The 15,820-nt window shown below is 47.3% G+C and overlaps 1 protein-coding gene across 9 annotated transcripts in view; it reads left to right on the top strand.

The window, feature by feature from the left end:
- ATP13A3 (ATPase 13A3) overlaps positions 1–15,820 on the top strand; it is a 430,700-nt gene that overhangs the window by 84,807 nt on the left and 330,073 nt on the right. For 6 of the 9 annotated variants that reach the window (XM_078666245.1, XM_078666251.1, XM_078666247.1 and 3 more), the window contains one exon: positions 2,058–2,151. In XM_078666245.1, coding sequence (XP_078522371.1) covers positions 2,107–2,151 — 45 coding nt within the window. In that variant the 5' untranslated portion in view covers positions 2,058–2,106. Of the gene's footprint in view, positions 1–545; positions 605–2,057; positions 2,152–15,820 lie in introns of all 9 variants that reach the window. The other 3 variants (XM_078666249.1, XM_078666244.1, XM_078666250.1) reach the window with 1 other exon arrangement.

Below are 15,820 nucleotides of genomic sequence, written 5' to 3'. Positions count from 1 at the left end.
TCCAATCTACCCCACTCTATGCCATTCTACCCTACAAAAATCGACCTAACCTACCCCGCTTCAATCACCCCACTCTACTCCACTTCAATCTACTCCACTCCAATCTACCCCACCCCACCCCAACCTACCCCAATTCAATCTACCACTCAAATCTACACAACTCCTGTCCACCCTTTTCCACCCCACTCCAGTCTACCCTTTTCCACCCCACTCCAATCTACCCCACTTCATTATTCCCCAACCATTCCCCAACCCATTATTTCCCACTCTACTCTATGGTAATCTACCCCACTCCACCCACCCCACTAACCTTTAGCCATGCTGAACAGCAGCCACAATGGTGTACAGCGTGGCTAAAACACCTTGCCAAAGCCAATAGCTTTTGCATAGGCGAAACCTATTGGCTTTGCCAATGCTTGTTTTATTTCTTTGTTTAGAGGTTGCCAAAAGTGAGTTATTGTTAAGATGGTGTTTGTTTTGTTGCCATGAGTGTTTTTTTATTTTTGTAAAGTGCACCAACTCTCCTCTTTGTTACTTTTGTTTAGAGCAAATGACCGAGGAGTGAAAAAGTTTACAGAATAGGAGGCTAAAGTCCAGTTGATGGGTAATTAGCTATTTGTAACATTATTCTGTTTCTACTCCTGTTCTATGTTGGAATCAAATTAGAGGGGGCTATGTTTTAAAACCATTTTTAACTGTATGTAGCTTGGTTCAGATCTCTAATTTGGACCTATTGCATGCAACCGTCTAGGTCCCAATACATATTCAGTGGTCTTCCTCCTTGCTTCACCCCTTTGAATGATTGTTGGTTGATCTGTGGATCAAACATTGAGTGGAAAGCTTTGGGTGACCATTTCTGAGAGCGAAAGCGCCTTTTCCCCAATTTGCTATGTGGTTGGCGTGTAGGACTTTAAATTTGATGCTGCCACTAGCAGGGAGCCGGTGGATATCTGAAAGCGCAAGCTTACGTCTTTTAAGCCCCTGACTGCCTGTTTGGTTCCATAGTCTTTGGAGCCTGGTAGTGAGTTTTTATGGGGTACCATAGTAGATGAGTGGTGTTTGGATAAGGGCAGTTTAACTCTGTGATTGGTGTGTAGTAGTGAGAGGATTTTCAAAAGTAGAAATATATGCGAATGTATGCCCCTTGCCATTAAATTGATTGGGATACGAAAACGAGAGGTCTGCCTTAAAGAAAAAAAAATTCTGAGGCCCTAATTTCTGGTGAGGTGAAGGGTTTGGTTCCATGGCTTGGGAGGGTGGTGTGGCTAAGCAAATGGTAGTGAAAAGGACTCGTCACTTTGTTTAAGAGGATCTGGGCTTTGGCACCATTAAAGTCCATTTAACTTCATCTACTGACCTCTGGTTAACTGGAAGGAGAAATATATTGGTTGGTTTCTCTAGCCTGTTATCCAAGGAAAATGGATTTGTGTGTTATTGGTGTAAATGTAAGGGTTCTCCAGGTGCTGTTCAAGCAACGGAGCCCAAGTGTATACGTAGATGATGAAGGGAAAACACAAGGGAGATCTTTGAGTGATGCTTCTGTCCACTGGATATGTGGAGGATTTGAATAATCAAGTCATAACTGTGGTTGGAGAGCAATGAATGGATCTTTTGCAGCACAGTACCTGGTGCAATATTCCAGCTTCTTAATTGGGACTGCATGGTCTAAATGTTGTCGGTGGGAGGTCAATCCAATTGAGGGAAGTTTAGTTGTACTTATCCAATGAATAAGTAACTCTTGCCGCTTCAATCAAGACAGTTTTTGTGCCCATGGAGAAGTTGGTTAATTTCCACATAATCTTCAAGTTTTTCTCGCTGTCATAGTTGCACGGATTTTCTGCTAAATAGTCTGTTGGAGATAGGATGGTAGTAGCCAATATTTTGGGTCAGCAGATGGTACATACCTTATACATTCATCTTAGTAATGTCCATTGTTTAAATAAAACGCACAGTAGAGTATTTATCAGACATTTTTTGCAGGATTGCAGCTTTTCTCATTCATGTCATACATGTCCTATGCATCCTAACGTAGTTTTTTGTATTTATCTAATTTCTAGCTGCCTCCGAATACCTCGAGGAATAGAAGAAGCCACTGATGCAGAAAACATGGAGAAAGAGAAAAGGATCAACAAAGACGAGGAGGATGAGATGGTAATTAGTCAAATAGTCCAATTTTGCTTTGATTAAAGTACTAGTTTGAGTTTTCCTCAGATCTGTCCTGTGTCCTTGAGGAAGAACAAATAGGAGAGCTGGGACTGTGAATGGGCCGTCCTTGTCCCTTGGTAAGTATATAGAAACAGCTTGGACGGACCAATCTAAATGGCTATCCAACACTGCATTGCCTGGCACGACAAGGGTTTGTTAAAAGAACCGTCACACACCAACCTAGTTGGTGTCCTGCTTTATCAGCAGGTTCCTAGCTGAGTAGCCGAATGCTACTCAGCTTTGCTTCGACACCTGGTTACAGTGGAGCTTTTTTTGTGTGAATGTGATGAATTGGTGTAATATAAAAATACCTCAGGGATTCTAACTGATAATTACTTTATTCCCAGTGACCCAGGGTATGTTTAAAAACAATGAGTGGATAATGTTTTAAGACTAATGATTGTGTCTTACCAGAGATAATTAACACACAATCATTAGTCTTAAAACATTCTCCACTCATTGTTTTAAATAGAGGCGGAGAGCGCAGTGTTGCAGAGTGGAGTGACGCAGAGTGGAGTGACGCAGAGTGAAGTGCCACAAAGGGGAGTGGTGCAAAGTAGAATGGAGTGGTGGAGGGTAGAGTGACGTAGAGGAATAGAGTGCAGTGGTGCATAGTACAATTTGCGTAGAGCAATAGAGTGCAGTTTATGCCACTCTACTCTACACCACTGTACTCTACGACACTCTGCTCTGCACTCTGTCACTCTACTCTGTGCCACTTTACTATATGCCACTGCACTCCTACTCTGCGCCACTCTACTGCACTCTAGGCCGCTCTAATCTACTGCGCACCAATGCACTCTGACACTGCCTCTGTGCCACTTTATCTACACCTCTCTACTCTGCACCACCCTATTCTATGCCAGGGCACAGTGTGGCTGGGTAGGCCTGGATAACAATCCTCATAGAGGTGTATGGAAAGGGTTGAGAGGAAGACTGAAGGATATAGCGGGGATCCTCTGAGTGATCTAGCTGGCAGTCCCCGAGTGTCTACATAAGAAAAGGTTGTGCATATGGCATTAGTATAAATTGGTAGCGTGTGATTCGTTAAAATGTGAGGGGAAAACAACTTGGCAAAAATGTAAGCGCTCTTGCAATAGACAGTTCGTGCAGAGATTTGGCATAGAATGGGAAAGATAATGACACAATGTGTTTAAGGAGAGAATGCATCAAGACCACGAATCAAGCAGCTGCTGATGGTTAAGCCTTATGTGATGAAAGCAACACGGTGAGGAAGAGGGTGGGCTTAATGTAGACCCTAGTTGTGAGATTACTGAAATGGATGAGGGAGGGGTATTTCAGCATTTAGAAAGCGGGCGATGTGCAGGTGCCAACAGTTCACTCAGGTGCGATAAGAGGAAGAGAGGGATTATTCAGCACGAGTTAGTGGCTGCAAAGATGAAAAAAGCATGCTCAGAGAGCGAGCCATTGATTCTGCGTTGGTGGTGTGGGAGTTGGAGAGTTACTGGAAGTTGATGCATTTCCAGGAAAAAAGTTCACTCCAAGTTTGTTGCTTTTTTCAATTTATTTCTGGCATCTTCATTTACAAGTTATCTTTGCTGTGAAGGACTGAAGCCAACTGAAATTGAAAGTTTCTCAGCCTGGTATCTTAGAGAGTTTGGGTGGCAGGTGGACTTGGAAGGTCGGGCAGGCCATTTTGAATACACTGTGGGATTTTGGGTCAGCGCAGCGCGATGTAGACTGTGATGATGTGGTCAACGTTGTGAGTGGCTGAATGTGGTGTGTTGCTGTGTGTTCAAAAGCATTTTTAGGGAGGCCTTCTAAGAGTTAATTAATCATGTGAAGTCTATAATTGGCGTAGTCTTGTACCCCCCAGCATAGGTCGGAGACATGGCTGAAATGTTTTTTCTTCTTCCACATTTGGACGTTTGTCATCACGGTTTTCAGATGGGGCTGGATATATAGTTTATAATCCGAAACGAAAGGTCTTGGTTCACACTAGTCATTGGGGTTGGTGAAACTCCGTCTGTAAGGGCTTCCTTTCAGTTTTGAATAGAGAGGATGGATGGTGAAGAATTCACACTCGAGGTTTGTTTCAGAGTAAAGTGACTCTCAGCTCTGGCTTTTCTCTAAATAGTCGATGAGTTGAGTGATGTCATGTTCTGCTGTTACCTTCCTGATAAGCCCTTTAGTATGCATATCTCTCTTGAGCTGTACACAGGATTCCACAAATACACCCTTAACCCCTTCTGGCCCCCTTCCGTTAACAGTCCTTTTGGAGTCAAAAACTTGGTTAAATATTACTGTCATTTAACAACATAGAAGTATTAAATCACAAAGCATACTGTACAAACAAAAAATGCACTGTAAAGACGTAATAAGTAAATTGGAAAATGCTACTATTATGACCTATAGTAGATGGCACTGTTTGCTTTCTCTTCCCAAGTACTTCGTATTCTACCCTTTAGAAACTTCTCTCGGAGATTTTAGAAAATGTACCTGTTCCTAGTCTTGAAAGTAACACTTTCACTCGTACGAATCTGCTTGTAGATTCTCACTACTTGGTTAGGAATTCTTTACTGAAGAATTTGTGTACTAATATATATTGTTAATAGGCGATATAATAATTAACATTGCATATACAATTGTCAACAACATAAAGTATTACTTTAATCAGTAATTGAACACCTGGACAGATAACTATGTATTAGTCTCCCACCCTTTACTCTATCCACAATCATGGCTGATCACCCAGCTGTACCTTCCAGCCTTGGAGAACGCAATGGGACCCCTTCTTCCAACTCCAGGGACCTCTTACTGAATTTAACTCAAGAAAAGTTAATTTGCTCCCCGACCCCAGGCCAGATAAAAAGCGGAGTCCAAAGCCACCATGGCAGAGCCAACCCTAATGAGCTATTCCCCTGGCACACTTTGGGAAAAGGGCCTGGGCAGCCAGGCTATACTTTGGTTGACCTCCCCAGGGCAGTACTATGGAGGATCTATGATGGGCTAGGTACATTTGTAGAGGCGCCCACCCTCAAACTCCCCCCTTTGATCAATTGAGGTCCACTGCCCATGCTTGGGCTAACAAATGAGCCAAATTCAGGATTTGATCACCTCTCCAGGAATTGTGAGCAACAGTCCTCAAGAAAGTCATCTTAAGCAATTTTATCAGGTGACTTGTCAGGTGCCTGGCAGACTCATTGGACCGCACGAAGGTAGAACTACCCTCCAACCCTTTCACAGTATAATATATGGCAAGTCAATGATTGTCTCCGATACCTTTTCTTTTTCAACAAGTCCATCAAAAAAATAAGCAGATTATAATAAGTCCCTATTTCCAAAGACTGCAAAGTCATTACTTAAACATGAAGAATGATATGCCTGGTGACTGAAGCCCTGCTATTCGCCATCTCCTCAAGTAAATGGCCCAGGCTGCCCCAGGAGAAGTCTCCCACAACACTCCAGATCATTTGTAGACTACTCACCTTTGCCTGACTTCAGGATTTGCCAAGATCACACACAACCTCAATTACCAATGAATGGCCGAGAACCACCCCAGATAGGTTTGAGGCCACTTGCCTTTGCCTGACTTCAGGATTTGCTACGGTCACACTCAACCTCTATTCTTCGTACCAATGAGTGGCCAAGAGCCCAAAACGCTGGCTGGAGCCGTGCGACCTTGATGAAATGTCACCACAACCCTTCAGACAACAGAAAGGCCTGGCACCCAAACGCTGGCTGGGGCCAAAGTACCCAATGAACAGAGCTGAGGAACTAAACACAAGTGTTAATCTTGAAACAAATTAGCAAAGCAAAACTGAGAACAAGAGACACAGACTGTGGAAAAGCAACCCCACAGCAAGAGTGCACGGCCACAAGAGTGAATGGATACCGTAGAAAGACATCGGACCCTGTCGTCTGATACAGCTTGAAAAAGGTTGCATGACAATCGCACTCCTAAGCGTGAATCTGGCTTCTTGGAGAGATATCAATTGGAAAGGTATAATTGATCTCTTCCATACAATGGTACCTCTGTAATACATTGATCAATGGAACCCAGAAACAACTCATAACTATGATATTGGAGGACCAACATCCGCTCCCCCTGATGTTCTTAACCACAAATGTATACATGCGTAACTTCTCAATCCTCATGAATAGGTTGTGCACAAGATTATCCACAACCATGCAGTCCCCTGCTTTAATGAATTGCCAAGCTCAGGAAAATGATTAATCCCAATAGCATAGGGGGCAGGGATGGTAGGTACATTCCCTATTTTGCTACCTCAATTTAAACCTTAGAAGTTGTAAATGAAAGAGCAGGGTAGACCACTCTGCTCAATCTGCCAGCTCATCCTTATTCCTCAATTTCCCTTACATTATGCCCACTTAAGGTTATCTCAAAGTACAAGGTTCGAGAGGGAGTGGGCGCTGTTCGGTCAGTTTTTTTGTCATTCGTTATGTTTCCCGGAAAGGCTATTGAGCATGAAACATCACTTTTAAAGGGATCACTGTTGACCATAAAAATGCATCTTCTGCTTTTGCACATGGGATTGGCACAAGTAATCTTTTCGGGTTGGATATGCCTTACTGCCTGGGAGGAATGACCCAAATCCATAAAACAACTCTGAAAGTTATAGATTGGACAAAGCAGACTTCGTGGACACAGATGACATTGGGAAGGTCCTTTCCTTGACATCTCATAGAGGTTTGTTGGCAGCCGCTTGTCTTAGGCAGACATATTGTGGTGAGTAGGCCACCATTGCTCATAGGAGCCCTGATACCATTGTACACCAATACTTACCCATCACTTTTCCATAGTACATCAGTAATGTGGTATGAGATGTGCTTAGCAGTCGGTCAACATAAAACCCCTGAATTGGTCTGCTAGCGCTTAGAGGGAAAACACAGACCTGCATATACAGACTGATTAAAGAAAGCAAGTTTCTGTCATTGCGAGACGCCAAAAGGTTGCTGGTAGTTGCTTAAGTGTAATCAAATGAGATTTAATGAACCCCTAGACAAATTATAAAGGCAGTACGTTTTGGGATCGTAAATCGGCTGCATTGCATGCCTTCCGACATTGCAGAATGGTGCATTCTGGGAGTTGTAGTCCCTCTCTCAATATATTTAGGTCTATCTCACATTTTATTTGGGGAAAAAGAGGACGCTGGAGGAACGGAGTATTCCCCTCCAAAAAGCAGTAACCAATAGCAGCCGCACACTTTCAGAAGTTAGCAATTACACAGGCAAGTGGAACTTCATATCACAGTCAGCCCACTGCTGGCAGCGCCTTTACTCAAGTATCCAGGGACTCGTATGTCTGTCAGCCATTTTGCAAGAGCTGTAATCTAGACATGTTAGCACATAGAGAATCAGAGCTTTCAATGGGCTGTGCTCACACTGCTCTCTTCTCACTAGTGGAGAAGTTACGGCATGTTGTCATGCCAGGTGAGCGTTGTAGGGGAAGGTAAATCCTTTAAAGAGTCTTTTTCTCTCTGGATTTCTCTTCTCTTTTTGAAATTCAGGAGCAGCAACATTGTTGTGGTGTCACGAGGGCTTTAAGTGGAAGCTTTTTCAATATTCTATACAATCTATTGTTGCTGCTTATTTATCTTATGAATCTAACAACCGTTGACAAAGCCAATAGACCTGGCTTGTTGTAGGTATGATGTTACTTATTGTATCCTATATCTGGATGCATTGACGGAAACAGCAAAATAAAAATCAGGCGGCACACTATGCTAAGCACAGATTTTTAGCTTGCGTGTTTTTAAGCCACGGCCTTACATTGGCCACGCCCCTTTGAGAGACCCCCAGTTTTTTCATCCCACTTAAAGCCCTGTAGTGACTCATCGTAAAACCCGAGCCAAGGACCCTGGCGTTACTGTTGAATGTTGAACCCGTTTTTTCTACCCTCCCCATCTTTTGCATCACTACACTCCGTTCCTTCCAACACATCTCACACGATGAATTTATGGACCTGGTCAAAGCAAGCAGGCCTGCCGGCAGCCCTTCTGACCCCTGTCCGCCACAAACTTTCAAGACAATTCTTTTATCAACGTCTGCTGCCATTCCAGTAAGAAGAATCATCAACGATTCCTTAACTACTGGAATATTTCCAGAAGAACTCAAAAAGTCATGTTCGAGGCATGTGGGCTGCTAAATTCATATCTTAGCATTAGATCGCCGCCTAGTGTTGGGCTCGGATGATTGCACATTGTTGTCCTGGAAGAGTCTTCGAAGTATCCTGAGATAGGTGGCTCCTCCCCTGGACTACAGTGCGCATGGGCATCGGCTCCATCCCCAGATTGTTTTTTTCCGCCATTGGGTTCGGATGTGGTCTCGACGTCTTACTGTCGGAACCAAGTAAAACTAACTTTTAGCGGCCAAAAGGCCTCGATTTTCTTGCGTCGGTATTGTCTGCGCACGGTCTCGAGTCTTCCGTCTCTTGGAGCCGGAATAAGCGGAGTTTTCTTCGCTCTCTAAACTTTGAGGCCTTCTCATCGCGACACGACTGCAAGCCTTTTCGGACATGGAGCGGAGCCCGTTTAAGTACTGCCCGCTCTGTGGGTCCAAGTACCCACACATTGATCTACACCCCGTCTGTAACAAGTGCCTTTCGCCTGACCACGACGACGGAAAGTGCAAGGCCTGTGCACAGTTCCGATCAAAGAAAACTCTCAAGCTTCGGCGCGCGGTGCGCTTGGAAGCTAGGCAAGCGGCCCCGGATCCGGAGAACATCTTCGGCGACCAGGACGAAGAGGTCCAGGGTCACCATCTACAAATCTCCCCACCGGAGACGGAGGTCGAAGCGGATCCGGGAGACGACGACGGAGTCGCGGGTCAAGACCTCGAATACGTCGAAGAGGTAGGAGACGACGATGAGATTTATGGGGCCGCGGCAGACAGCTCGGGGGACGAGCTCTGCCCCGAAGGTTACGAAGATACCGACCGGGACACGGGATCGCCTGTCGGCCTTACCCAGGACCCGTTGCCGCAAGCCACTGCCCCGCCTTCAGGCCCGGCTACGGACTCACTTGCTGGGCACACTGTTTCGAAAACGAAACTGAAACCGTCGGGATCGACGACACCTAAAATGGCCGACCCGAAAACGAAACTGAAACCTAAGGACTCGAGTGTCCCTAAGATGGCTGCCGTGCCGGTGAAGAAAACGGTGCCCGTCACCCTATCGGCTCCGTCGACCTCCGGTCCGCAGAAGCCGAAGAAGTCTGTCGATTCCGATGCTGCAAAATCGAAACCGACGCCCGAGGAGGGGTCCTCCAAGAAAGATGGTCGGCACGGATCAGCGGCTACGACGCCGTCCAAGCCCGCCAAGGTCGGCTCCAAAGAGGCTACGCACAAGAAGTCTGCGCCCCAGCCTCAAGAATCGGCGGTGCCGAAGACGGGTTCCGCGCCCAAAGCGCACAAGGCCCACAAAGACGTCGGATCCGAAGGACCGATCAAAGCATCCTTGTCGGCGACGAAACCCACGGGGAGTGAACCGTCCCTCATTGCGGAGTCACTGCAGAGAATCAGGGAGAAAGCCTTTGCCCCGTCGGCTCCGATACCATCGCCGCAGCCGCAAAAGGACACTCCGGCAAAGCCTTCTGGAAAACTCCTCTTTCTCTTGCCACCTAAGGAGGCGCCGAAAGCGTTTTCAACAAAATCGGCTCCGAAACAAGTTTCTTCGCCGGCTGACCCTCTTCCACGTCGGGTACTCGAATCGGAAGACGATTCGGAGCATTTCATCGACGCTGCAACAGGCAAGCTGACCCTCTATAAAAGGAAAATCACTTCGGAGCCAGTGGACTCCTACATCATCCCACTGAAGAAAAAGAGGGTGCCCCTTGACGCCTCAGGCCTCACGGAACCAATCCAGCCTCCTCCAAGACGGAGCCCTACTCCCTCCCCAGAGCACTCTGTGGGTGAGGGGTATGATGAGGATGAGCAGTACAATTTCCCTATCGATGAACCTGATGTACAACCGGATTCATACGATGACACTGGTGACCAGAACACCCAAGGTGTGGGCCAGGACCCGCAGCTCTTTAATGCACGTGCATCCCCGACTGAGGACTCAGCAGGCTTTCATGCACTACTTGAAAGGGCGGCAGCCAATCATGATGTGGACATGCATGCCGACCCGGTTGAGGAAGACTTCCTTTTCGACACCTTTGCCATCTCTGAAAGGACAGTAAAAACACTTCCTATGCTAAAAGGTGTCCTCAAACATGCTGGGGACATTTTTAAGGAGCCTACAAGAGCGAGAGTGGTCAACCCTCGCATTGAAAAGAAGTATAGGCCTGCACCTGCGGACCCCGCCTACATCCGGGGACAATTGCCACTGGACTCTCTTGTGGTTGCCAATGCCAGGAAACGTGCCAACTCCCAGACAACGGGTGAAGCTCCTCCCCCGGATAAAGAGTCCAAAGTGCTAGAGGCAGGGGGCAAAAGAGTAGCTGCACAGGCAGCAAACTTTTGGCGCATCGCCAATACACAAGCGCTCCTGGCGCGTTACGATAGGGCGCACTACGACACCCTAGAACAGGTTGTACAACACCTGCCTCCACAGTTCCAGGAAGCCACACAACTGCTCATTAACGAGGGGAAGCTCATCTCAAACGCAGCCATCAAGTGTGCGCTTGACGCTGCAGATACAGCTGCTAGGGCTGTCAACACTAGTGTTATGCTAAGACGACAGGCGTGGCTACGCATCTCAGGCTTTAAACCGGATATTCAGACAACAATTCTTAATCAGCCGGTCAATCCTGATAGTCTGTTTGGTCCAGATGTTGACACCACCCTAGAGAAAATAAAGAAGGACACGGAAACTGCTAAATCCATGGGGGCCCTGCAGTCACAACAGTTTCGTGGCAGCAATTTTCGTCGCTCAGGCGCACGTGGGGTCACCAGAGGACAAATGGGTCAACAATCCCAGTTCTCGAAAGGTGGGGCACAATCCTCTTTCACAAAACAGAACAAGGGAGGTTACAGGAATAACAGCAACAGAGGTCGCGGCAGAGGAAACAACAACCCCCGCTCCTCTACTCCAAGCAAACAGTGACTCTCTGTCACTGCCCCCCGACCACCTAACACCTGTCGGGGGGAGACTGCAGCAGTTCCTGCCCGTCTGGAAAAACATCACCACAGACAGGTGGGTGCGACAACTAGTCCAGTATGGTTATTGCCTAGAATTAAAGTCCACTCCACCCAACATCCCGCCAAGGCAAAGGCCTATGTCCGCAGAGCACTTGCTCTTATTGCAGCAGGAAGTCGTGGTGATGCTGCAAAAGGGAGCAATCGAGCAAGTGCCGGTGGGAGAGGAAGGAACAGGGGTATATTCCCTGTACTTCCTTATTCCAAAGAAGGACGGATCTCTCAGACCCATTCTAGATCTACGCCCCCTCAACCTGTACATACTATCAGAACATTTCCACATGCTTACGCTGCAACAGATTCTTCCCTTGCTAAACCAAGGGGACTTCTTAGCAACCTTGGATCTCAAGGATGCGTATTTCCATATTCCACTACACCCGTCACACAGAAAATACCTCAGGTTCACTATTCAAGGAAAACACTACCAGTTCAAGGTCCTACCCTTCGGAGTCACAACAGCCCCGAGGGTGTTCACCAAGTGTCTGGCGACAGTAGCGGCGCACCTCAGGAGGCAGAACATCCATGTCTACCCCTACCTAGACGACTGGCTCGTACAAGCCAAGTCAGAGCAGCAGTGCGCCGCGGACATGTCAACTACAATTCACCTTCTTCACGATCTGGGTTTCTCCCTAAACTACCCAAAATCGCACCTTCAGCCGGCACATGTCCGGCAGTTCCTAGGTGCAACGATCAACACCCTGACGGCCATGGCTCAGCCAAACCAAGTCAGGATAGACAGCATGCAGGCCCTGATCCAAAGGTTCAGGCCACAACACTCGCTGCCAGCGAGAGTGTTCATGCAGTTGATAGGCATGATGGCCTCCTGCATCTTCATAGTCCCTCACGCACGTCTACACATGCGCCCGCTCCAGGAGTGCTTAGCGAATCAGTGGACACAGGCTCGTGGCCAATTGACAGACCTAGTGTTGGTTACCAGTCGGGCATACGACTCTCTGCATTGGTGGACTCCACACAACCTTTGCAAGGGCCGACTGTTCCAAGAGCCTGTGCCGCAGATTGTCCTGACAACGGACGCATCTCTCCAGGGATGGGGAGCTCATGTGCTCGACTTCACGGTGCAGGGACTATGGACAACGCAACAACAGAAGATGCACATCAACTATCTGGAACTGATGGCAATCTTCATGGCGCTCAAGTCCTTCATTGTACATCTGTGCAACAAGGTCGTGCTAGTCCGGAAGGACAACATGACCGCGATGTACTACATCCAAAAGCAGGGAGGCACCCACTCGCCACAGCTGTCTCACCTGGCTCAGAGCATGTGGAAGTGGGCCATTCAGAGGAACATTTTCCTCATGGCAGAACACCTCCCAGGGAAGGACAATCAGATGGCGGATCTGCTCAGCAGGTACAGCCATCAAATGCACGAGTGGGAGTTACACCCATCTGTCCTCCGCCCGTACTTCCAGCAGTGGGGTCATCCGGAGATAGACCTGTTTGCCACAAAAGAGAACGCAAAATGCCAACACTTTGCCGCCAGGTTCCCTCACCCACAGTCGCAGGGAAATGCGATATGGATGAACTGGTCAGGCAAATTTGCGTACGCTTTTCCGCCAGCCCCCCTAATACCGCTGGTCGCAAAAAAGCTAAGGCAACACGAGATGACCCTCATCCTAGTTGCTCCCACGTGGGCGCGCCAGGCTTGGTACACCACGTTCCTCGAACTCTCAGTGGTACCGCATCAAAGACTGCGCCTCACGCCCAGTCTTTTGACGCAGAACCATGGAGAAATTCAGCATCCAGATCCGCAACAGCTCAACCTGGCGATCTGGCTCCTGAAGTCCTAGAGTTTGGGTACCTTAACCTACCTCCAGAATGCATGAGCATCATCAAGGAGGCGAGGAAACCAACTACTAGAGCATGCTATGCTGCTAAGTGGAAGCGTTTTGTCATCTACTGTACATCTAATGACATCAACCCACTAGATGCATCTATCCCCAACATCATCTGCTATCTGTTGCATCTCTACAGGTGCAATCTGGCGTACACTTCCATTCGGATACATCTATCCGCCATAGCGGCTTATCTTCAGAACAGGCAGCACCTCTCTGTCTTCAGAGTGCCCGCCATTAAAGCCTTCCTTGAAGGTCTGAAAAGAGTCATTCCCCCAAGGACACCACCAGCTCCGGTGTGGAACCTCAACGTCGTTCTCACCAGACTGATGGGACCACCATTTGAGCCACTGCACTCATGTGAGCTCCAATTCCTTACGTGGAAAGTGGCTTTTCTTATAGCTATTACGTCTCTGAGGCGTGTCAGTGAGCTGCAAGCGCTCACAATACAAGAGCCATTCATTCAAATTCACCCAAATAGGGTAGTGCTACGCACTAACCCTAAATTCCTTCCTAAGGTGGTGTCACAGTTTCATCTAAACCAGACCATTGACTTACCAGCATTCTTTCAAAACCCGCAAACGGTGGCGGAAAGGATGCTCCATACATTAGATGTACGAAGGGCGTTGATGTACTACATAGACAGAACACAACACTTTCGAAAGACAAAACAACTCTTTGTTGCCTTCGCACCACAACACAAAGGCAACCCAATCTCCAAGGCAGGGATAGCCAGGTGGATTGTTAAGTGCATCCAGATATGTTATCAAAAAGCAAAGCGCACTTTAACAATACCCCCCAGAGCGCACTCCACACGCAAACTGGGGGCATCCATGGCTTTCCTGGGGAACATTCCTTTAGAGGACATTTGCAGAGCAGCCACGTGGGTCACACCACACACCTTCACAAAACACTACTGTGTTGATGTGCATTCCAAACAGCAAGCTGCTGTAGGACAGGCTGTTCTCAAAACACTTTTTCAGGTTTCTGCAGCTGGCACGGGCAACCGCCGCTGATGGAGGGACTGCTATGTATTCTATGCTAAGATATGAATTTAGCAGCCCACATGCCTCGAACTGAATATGCTACTTACCAGTATGCATCTGTTCTTGGCATGTAGGGCTGCTAACATTCATATCGCCCGCCCTCCTCCCCGGTGCCTGTCGCAGCTGCAGATATACTATTGTATTTACTCATTAGCATGGACATCCTTTACACTTTTCACTCCATCTTCTGCCACAATGGCGAAAAACAATCTGGGGATGGAGCCGATGCCCATGCGCACTGTAGTCCAGGGGAGGAGCCACCTATCTCAGGATACTTCGAAGACTCTTCCAGGACAACAATGTGCAATCATCCGAGCCCAACACTAGGCGGCGATCTAATGCTAAGATATGAATGTTAGCAGCCCTACATGCCAAGAACAGATGCATACTGGTAAGTAGCATATTCAACATACGCCCTTTACTGAAGAAAACAAACTTGGACCCGCTGAACCCCGAAAACTACAGACCCATTACAAATGGACCTTTCCTGGGCAAACTGATAGAAAGAGCAGCGTTCGCCCAGATGTCCCAATTCATTGAAGAGAATGACATACTTTCAGATTTCCAAACAGGATTCCTTCCGGGAAGAGGCACTGAATCTTCCCTCCTTGCCATCTGGGATGACCTAAAGAATACAGTTGACCGCAACGGGGTTGCTGCGCTACTCCTCTTGGACCTCTCAGCAGCCTTTGACACGGTTGACCATGACACTCTGAAACAAAGACTTTATGAAGCCGGCATAGAGGGAACTGCTCTAGACTGGATCGCGTCCTACCTTCGAAACAGAACTAATGTCATCCACACCCCACCTTTCTCGTCCAAACCGTACTCCACAAAAGCAGGGGTCCCTCAAGGTTCTATCATCTCGCCCATGCTTTTCAACATCTACATGAAGTATTTACCAGTACTGATCAATAAATTTCACCTCACGTGCTACAACTATGCAGATGACACGCAAATACTCCTTCAACTGGAATGCCCCAAAGACATTGGAAAATCACCAATTTTCAGCTGTCTCAGAGCCGTGGATCAGTGGATGACTTGGAGCCATCTCAAATTGAATGCTTCAAAAACTGAAATACTCACGTGTGGCGATTGGAAAAATTACAACCCGCTTGCCGCATGGCCTGATGAACTGGGATCACTGCCTAAAGTATCGAAGGAAGTAAGAAACCTCGGAATGACCATGGACTCCAAGCTGTCGATGAATGTCCAAGTAAATAAACTAGCAAGATCAAGCTTTGCTACTATAAAAACGCTGCGACGAATTTTCCCTCATTTGGGATTTCCACACAAGGTCCAAGCTACCATCTCCCTTGTTCTATCCAAACTCGATTACGCCAATAGCCTCTACCACGGATCACCTTCAACGACCATGAAAAGACTACAATGGATTCAGAACTCGGCTGCCAGACTACTCCTGCATATCAAACCACATCTCCCCTGCCTTGAAAGCCCTGCATTGGTTACCGGTTGCCAGAAGATCCACGTTCAAGCTGCTTTGTATTACCCACAAAGCAATACATGGAGTAGGACCACTCTTCATCAGGAATAAAATCACCAAACACATTCAACAAAGGAACCTACGCTCTA

This window comes from Lissotriton helveticus, chromosome 11, assembly GCF_964261635.1.
Source record: "Lissotriton helveticus chromosome 11, aLisHel1.1, whole genome shotgun sequence".
NCBI classification, from domain to species: Eukaryota; Metazoa; Chordata; class Amphibia; order Caudata; family Salamandridae; genus Lissotriton; species Lissotriton helveticus.
This window is presented reverse-complemented; position numbering and strand designations above follow the sequence as displayed.